The 7927-nt window shown below is 55.4% G+C and overlaps 1 protein-coding gene across 1 annotated transcript in view; it reads left to right on the top strand.

Annotated features, from left to right (window-relative positions):
* The window catches only part of LOC130575089 (cytochrome P450 1A5-like), a 6662-nt gene extending 2569 nt beyond the window's left edge, over positions 1-4093 (top strand). Inside the window, exons 2-7 of the mRNA XM_057368766.1 lie at positions 5-827; positions 1436-1562; positions 2064-2153; positions 2243-2366; positions 2530-2616; positions 3601-4093. Of these exons, the coding sequence (XP_057224749.1) occupies positions 5-827; positions 1436-1562; positions 2064-2153; positions 2243-2366; positions 2530-2616; positions 3601-3907 (1558 nt within the window). The 3' untranslated portion in view covers positions 3908-4093. The remainder of the gene's footprint in view (positions 1-4; positions 828-1435; positions 1563-2063; positions 2154-2242; positions 2367-2529; positions 2617-3600) is intronic.
* The last annotated feature ends 3834 nt before the right edge of the window (positions 4094-7927 follow it).

Below are 7927 nucleotides of genomic sequence, written 5' to 3'. Positions count from 1 at the left end.
GCAGCCACGGCGCGGTGTCGGCCAGCGAGGCGCTGCTGGCGGCCGCCGCCTTCTGCCTGGTGTTCCTGCTGCTCCAGCGGCTGCAGCAGCGGCCGCCCGTGCCCGAGGGGCTGCGGAGACCGCCGGGCCCCCGCGGCTTCCCCGTGCTGGGGAACGTGCTGGAGCTGCGCAAGGACACGCACCTGGCGCTGGAGCGGCTGAGCCGGCGCTACGGGGACGTGATGGAGGTGCGCATCGGGTCACGGCCCGTGCTGGTGCTCAGCGGGCTGGACACCATCAGGCAAGCGCTGGTCAGGCAAGGAGAGGACTTCATGGGGCGCCCCGACCTGCCCAGCTTCCGCTTCGTCGCAGATGGGCAGAGTATGGCTTTCAGCCCCGACTCCGGRGATGTGTGGAAGGCGCGCAAGAAGATGGCCCAGAACGCCCTGAAGAGCTTCTCCATCGCCCCCAGCCCCACCTCGTCCTCCACCTGCCTGCTGGAGGAGCACGTGTCCAAGGAGGCCGAGTACCTGGTCACCAAATTCCTGCAGCTGATGGAGGAYGAGAAGAGGTTCGAGCCCTACCAGTACCTGGTGRTGTCRGTGACCAAYGTCATCTGTGCCATGTGCTTCGGCCGGCGCTACGAGCACGATGACCAGGAGCTGCTCAGCCTGGTGAATTCAGCGCAGCAGTTTGATGATGTGGCTGCTATTGGCAACCCGGCCGACTTCATCCCCCTGCTCCAGTACCTCCCCAGCCGCAGCATGAAACTGTTCATCGACTTCAACAGGTACTTCCTCAGCTTCCTGCAGAAGATCGTCAAGGAGCACTACGAGACCTACGACGAGGTGAGAGCTCGCAGCACCCTTGCTGTACCAGAGGCGTGGTGGCCCTGCTCTCCTCCCCTCACCGTAAACGAGGTGTTTTGTTTTTGCAGCCAAGCAGCAATGGCTGTTGTCTCTGCCCAGTCCTCCTGCCCACGGAATCATAGAATATCCTACATTCATGGGATTTCCGAAGTTGGAAAGGGCCCTGGGATCATGGAGTGCAGTTCCTGGCCCCRCACAGACACCCCAACAMCCCCACCCTGTGCATCCCTSGWAGCGCTGTCCAAACGCTCCTGGAGCTCTGGCAGCCTCGGGGCCTGGGGAGCCTGGGCAGTGCCCAGCACCTTTGGGGGAAGGAACCTTTCCTGAGATGCAGCCTGAACCTCCCAGACTCAGCTCCATGAGCCTCTCACCTTCCCCTCCATTCTGTGATAGGGTCAGTCAGGTGGTCAAACATCTCCTCTGTGCCTCGGAGAGCTCTCACCCTGTTCCCATCAGGACCTTGGGATGATGGGAATGAGGTTCCCCTCCACAGAGCTCACACAACCCAGAGCTCCCCCAGCTCAGCGTCACCCACTCCTCTGCCCACCCAGCCCTGCTGCCATGSCTTTGTCTCCTCTTGCTCTCAGAACAACATCCGGGACATCACCGACTCCCTCATCGAGCAGTGCCTGGACAAAAAAGTGGAAACRAAAACGGCCATGCAGATCCCCAAGGAGAAGATCGTCAACCTCGTGAACGACATCTTTGGAGCAGGTATCCTTTGTCATCTCTCCTCAGCTGTGGCAGATGTTTCAGATTTCCTCCATCTCCTCCTGTCCAACCTTTCCTGGTCCAACACCAGTTTTGGTTCCAAGCACTTACCCTCCTGCCCGCGGGAGCTTGCAGAGATACCCTAGAGACCAGTCTGGGACATCAGCTCTGGGGAGAGCCTTCAGGGATGAGAAAAAGGCACCAATTATAGCAGAGCTTCTCAAACCAGGGTGGCTCTTCCCAGCTGAGGGAGATGTCTGGACTGATTCACCTTTCCATGGAAATTCCCCCAATTCCAGAGAAGTTGTACAAAGCTGACACAACCCAGCAGTGAGACAGCGTGAGGGAGCAGGATATTTTAGCAATTTTTCTGTGATAGAATAAAGCCCCAAGCCTTGTTGCGTGTCTAGAGTGTCCCCTGCCTCCTCGGTCAGCCCATACTGCCCAGTGTGATGGTCAGCCCGAGCTCTCTGAGCTCACCCACACTCCGTCCTCATTGCCCAGGCTTTGACACCGTGACCTTGGCCTTGTCCTGGAGCCTCATGTATCTCGTGACATATCCTGACATCCAGAGGAAGATTCAGGAGGAGCTKGGTGAGTCCATGAGTCCCCCCTTCCCCTGGGATCAGAACTCTGTGGTCAGTGTTAATCCTGACCCCGTTCCCGCTGCCCACCTCCCCCAGACCAGCGCATCGGGCGGGAGCGGCGGCCGCGGCTGTCGGACCGGGGCTCGCTGCCCTACACGGAAGCCTTCATCCTGGAGATGTTCAGGCACTCCTCCTTCGTGCCCTTCACCATCCCACACAGGTACTGCAGCTGCTCCTGGGACCAGGTGGCCTTGTGGCACCTCATAAATGGCTCAAGGAGGACACAAAGCCACCCCTTAGGGTCACATCCTCCCCTCGGCAGCGCCCTGAGGAGGCACCAGAACCTTTGGGATCATTCAGATCTCCGTCTTTTCTCTCRCCAGCACCACCAAGGACACGGTGCTGAACGGCTGCTACATCCCCAAGGACACCTGCGTGTTCATCAACCAGTGGCAGGTGAACCACGACGAGTGAGTACCTTGTGAGGCACAAACCCTCCTTTGGTGACAACAGGACCCTCCTGCGGTGACAAACAGGACCCTCCTGCGGTGACAAACAGGACCCTCCTTTGGTGACAAACAGAACCCTTAGAGCAGTGACAAACAGGACCCTCCTTTGGTGACAAACAGGACCCTTCTGTGGTAACAAATAGGACCCTCCTTTGGTGACAAACAAGACCCTTAGTGCAATGACAAACAGGACCCTTGGAGCAGCGACAAACAGGACCCTCCTTTGGTGACAAACAGGACCCTTTCTGCAGTGACAAACAGGACCCTCCTGCAGTGAGAAACAGAACCCTTAGAGCAGTAACAAACAGGACCCTTTCTGCAGTGACAAACAGGACCCTCCTGCAGTGACAAACAGGACCCTTAGAGCAGTGACAGACAGGACCCTTTCTGCAGTGACAAACAGGACCCTTCTGCAGTGACAAACAGGACCCTCCTTTGGTGACAAACAAGACCCTGCTGCAGTGACAAACAGGACCCTCCTTTGGTGACAACAGGACCCTCCTGCAGTGACAAACAGGACCCTTGGAGCAGTGGCAAACAGGACCCTCCTTTGGTGACAAACAGGACCCTCCTGCAGTGACAAACAGGACCCTTGGAGCAGTGGCAAATAGGACCCTCCTTTGGTGACAAACAGGACCCTCCTTTGGTGACAAACAGGACCCTGCTGCAGTGACAAACAGGACCCTTGGAGCAGTGACAGACAGGACCCTTAGAGCAGTGACAAACAGAACCCTCCTTTGGTGACAAACAGGACCCTTAGAGCAGTGACAAACAGGACCCTCCTTTGGTGGCAAACAGGACCTTTCTGCAGTGACAAACAGGACCCTCCTTCGGTGACAAACAGGACCCCAGGGATGTTTCTCCTGACTGTTCCCACCTTCCAGTGTCCCCCCTTCACCCAAGACCAGCAGAAACCATCTCAACACCCGATATTTTCCCTTCCAGGAAGCTTTGGAAGGACCCAGAATCCTTCAATCCCGAGCGGTTCCTCAGCGCTGACGGGAGCAGGGTGAACAAGGAGGACGGGGAGAAGGTGCTGCTCTTTGGCCTGGGCAAGCGGAGGTGCATCGGGGAGACCATCGCCCGCTGGCAGGTGTTCCTGTTCCTGGCCACGCTGCTSCAGCAGCTCGAGTTCAGCCTTTGTGAGGGCCACAAGGCTGATCTGACCCCGCTCTATTCGCTCACCCTGAGGCACAAGAGGTGCGAGCATTTCCAGGCCAGGCAGCGCTTCGCCATCAAGGGCGGGAGCTGAGCGGAGCCAGCAGACACCTCCAGGGTGTCCTTCAGCACAAGATTTTCCCCGAAAAACTTCATGGGAAGTTTGTGGAATAAACTGAAACCTCTGTTTTTTCTGCTTTGCTTTGTAGCAGTCGTTGCCTTTTTTGTTTCCCGGTGTTTCTGGTGTTGGATATTCCATTAAATGTTGGCTGTCCCACCACATCTGGTCTCAGACTCCATCCTTTTGGGATCGCCCTCGGATAGGTGAAGGACAGCCAGGCCATAACCCCACAGCCCCCAGCGGGGTTCAAGAATTACAGAATTACAGAATTACAGAATTACAGAATTATGGAATTACAGAATTACAGAATGATGGGATGACAGAATGACAGAATTATTACAGAATTATTACAGAATTATTACAGAATTATTACAGAATTATTACAGAATTATTACAGAATTATTACAGAATTACAGAAATACAGAAATACAGAATGACAGAGTGACAGAATTACAGAATTGTTACAGAATTACAGAAATACAGAAAGACAGAATGACAGAATTATTACTGAATTACAGTACAGAAATACAGAATGACAGAGTGACAGAATTACAGAATTATTACAGAATTACAGAAATACAAAAAGACAGAATGCAGAATGACAGAATTACAGAAATACAGAAATAGAGAATTACAAAATTACTGAATTGTTTGGGTTGGGAAAGGCTTCAATTTTACCAATCCCAGCTATTCCAAGGTCTCTGCTAACTCATGTCCCCAAGCGTTTTTAAAACACCCCCAGAGATGGTGACTCCACCTCTGACCACCTTGATGGTGAAGAAATTTTCCCAATATSCCAAATCCCAAATCCCCMCTGATGCAATTTGAGCCTTCAGCCTCCTCCTTCGGCACGGTTAGTGCTGGCCCTGAAGGACATGAAGGAATGAGGAAGGACACGAGGAAGGACATGAGGAAGGACAAGAGGAAGAAGGGCACCTTCAGCCCCTGCTGCTGGGAAAGCCAACACCRCTGCCGTTCCAGGCTGGAACAAAGGTGTTTTCACGGCAGGAAGAGAATGAGAACAGGAATTGCTCCAGCTCAAAGCCGAGAGTTTACCTTGGCTGCCAGTCAGCCCCTGCCAGCAGAGCCCGATGCCTCCTCTTCTCCAGCTCGCACGCAAAGCCACCCAGCCAGCCTGGCAGCGGTGACATGGGGACAAGCGCAACCCCTGGTGCTCCTGAACCCTTTCCCAGGCAAGGATTCTGCTCCCACAGCCCCAGAGCCTGAGCTGCCGGGATGGCTGCACGCCATCACTCACCACACGTCGCACAAACACTTCCAAGAGGCAGAAATGCGAGCGTGGTGGGGATGAGAACGGGGAAGCCGATTGCCCAAGGCTTCAGGGCGATTCTGGCGTGTCCAGACCTGCTAAATCAGCCTGAGGGGGAAGGAGGGACTCTGGGTGTCCAGGTCCTGCTTGGTCACCAATGACCAAGAATTCAGAGCCACCTAAATTCTTCAAATCAGCACAAGCAGCTGTTGGGGTCACTCCAGCTTTCTCTTCCCCTCTTAACGTCACAATCCCAATATTGGCAGAAAACCCCCAGAGTGGAGGGTCCAAACCTGCTGTGGGGTCTTTGAAAAAGAATGGAGGGATGTTTTAGGGCAAGCCATGAGCTCCACCATGACAGCTCCACCAATTACAGCAGGGACAGGGGTCAGTGCCACAGAATCACAAACACRCTCCCCACAGGGACACCCCAAAGCCAGTGTTCACTCACTGCAGGGAAAGGTGGGGCCWCCCACTGGAGCTGACTCTCGGTGCCTAACCTGCACACCCAGGCAGCAGCGGGACTGCCAGGCACTCGTGGGTGCCACGCTGTCCCCGTGGGGTGGACTTGGCCCGGTGACTCGGCCGCAGGGGACACACGATGGTGGCCCTGCTGCGGGACCGCGGGCCCCGTTGGCTGCACCATTGCGTGACTCCCTTGCCCTCAGGGCTGGCTGGGCGCGCTGATAAGGCTGCAATAAGCAGGAGCGGGTTTAAAGAACAGCGGGAAATGTTTCCCCCTCTTTGGAAATGAGAGTTTTATAGCCCCAGGGCAGATAAGCAGCTTAATATTAACATTAGTGGGGTGGAACAGCCTCTGGCTAGTGGAAGGTGTCCCCAGGACCCATTAATTGAGGGTTGATAAAGTCACCCCTGTGTCAGGATGGACAAGGAAAGGGAAGGGGCTGGAGGGAGGAGGAAAGGAGTGATCCTTCCCTTCTTTTATCTGGTAGAGCACCCACTTGACTCTTTACACTCACTTTACTCTTTGCACCCACTTTACTCTTTATACCCACTTTACTCTTTTTACCCACTTTTTTAACTCCTCATCTTCATTCAGCTCCTCTCCCTCTCTGGATGCCGACTGAACCATCCCACGGAGCTGTRGAAGACTTTTCCAGGCGTTTTGCAGCGGCAGGAGGGACCCCTGAGACCTTGGTGYGATATCCCTGCGTGCTGTCCTGTCCTCGAACACCCCATCCAACAGCCCAGACCCCAGCTGGAGCCCCAGCTTTCCACAGAACAGAATCTCCCAAGCTGGAAAGGATCCACAGGGATCATYCAATCCAGCTCCTGGCCCTGTGCAGACCCCGCAAAAATCCCACCCTGTGCATCCCTGGCAGCGCTGTCCAAACCCTGACCATTCCCTGGRGAGCCTGGGCAGTGCCCCGCCAACCTTTGGAGAAAGAATCTTTCCCTGAAATCCCACCGAACCCTCCCCTTTCCATCATCACCGAGTCCGCGACAGCCTCAGCGGCTCTCAGCAGGTAAGAGGCTCCATCTCCCCTATCTTTGCCTGCCCCTAATGACCTTCCTCAATTAAGCCCTCTAATTACCCCCCGGGCAGCCTGCGAGCGCCGCGATTTCGTTACGGRGAGCCGGGGTGGCGATAAGCTTTGATCGCTCCGTGGCCAATTGCTTTTATGGCCGGTTTTAAAATGAGTCATGAGAGCAGCGCCGGGTTCCAGCTCCCCTTCCGCTGCTCCGACCGCCTCAATCCCGCAGGAAAAGGTCCGGGCAGACACGCACCTGCTCCCTCCGCTGAGATATTCCGCTCTCCGGCTCCTCCTCACTGGGAGAATCAATCCCCAGCCCCAAAACGGGACAGAGCAACCGCGTGTGGCTCTTCCTCATGGACGGAAGAGCGGAGTTGCTCTAATTCCTCTTGATTAAAAGTGAATCCTGCATTTCTGATTTCTTTCCTATGGCTGTTTGAGGTCTGTTATCAGGAATAATTTCCCCATGGAAAGCTGCTGTGCCTCGCTTTTGCGGTTTTTCTGACAGAAATAAACCCCTCCCAGAACCATCTTTCTCTCTGCATCTCCACTGGGACAGAGCTGGGCTTTTCCACACTTTCAACTTCACTCTGTTTTCTGGCTTTCTGGGAAAAAAAAAAAACCAATCTCTGCTCAGCCTCCATGAGCTGGTGAAATGTCCTTCATGGTGGGTGAGGAAGATGCTGKCTCTCCAACCCGTCCGGGCTGAACCTGTGAGTGGAGCAGAGTTTGAGCCAAAGGAGCCGGGCTCCCAAAACCTGGCACGTGGCTCTGCTGCAGCGGGGATCCCAAATGGGAATGAACCCCTTTTGCTGCTCCCACCATCCTCATCCCGGTGGGAATGAGGCRGAGTTTGGGCTGATGGATCGTCCCACGCCGTTGGAGGTACAAGGTGAATCCGAGGGGAAGGATGGAGTTTGTCCCCAGGCCGAGGAGGGAACTCCTCCCTGCTCAGGAAAAGCTCCGGGCTCCCAGGAATTCCCTCAAAGGCCACCCTACACCCATCCCGGCAGGATTTTCTGTGGGGTGAGAGATGAGACCAAAATCCCATGGACCAAAATCCTCTGGGATTGTGGATGCTCCTCCAACTCTGCCTTGGCAGCAGGATGAGGGCTGGAGAGCATTCGGGGCTGGCTGTCCCCTGAATGTCCCCAAGGCTGGCCCTGGGTCTCCTGRTGGCAGCGTAGCAGCGGCTACCGCAGGGGAGAGGGGCTCTCATGTCCCCCC

Source organism: Malurus melanocephalus, unplaced genomic scaffold (assembly GCF_030028575.1).
Source record: "Malurus melanocephalus ecotype Western Australia unplaced genomic scaffold, MMel_1.1 scaffold_96, whole genome shotgun sequence".
NCBI lineage: Eukaryota > Metazoa > Chordata > Aves > Passeriformes > Maluridae > Malurus > Malurus melanocephalus.
The sequence above is the reverse complement of the archived record's forward strand: the minus strand, read 5'-3'. Positions and strand labels throughout refer to the sequence as shown.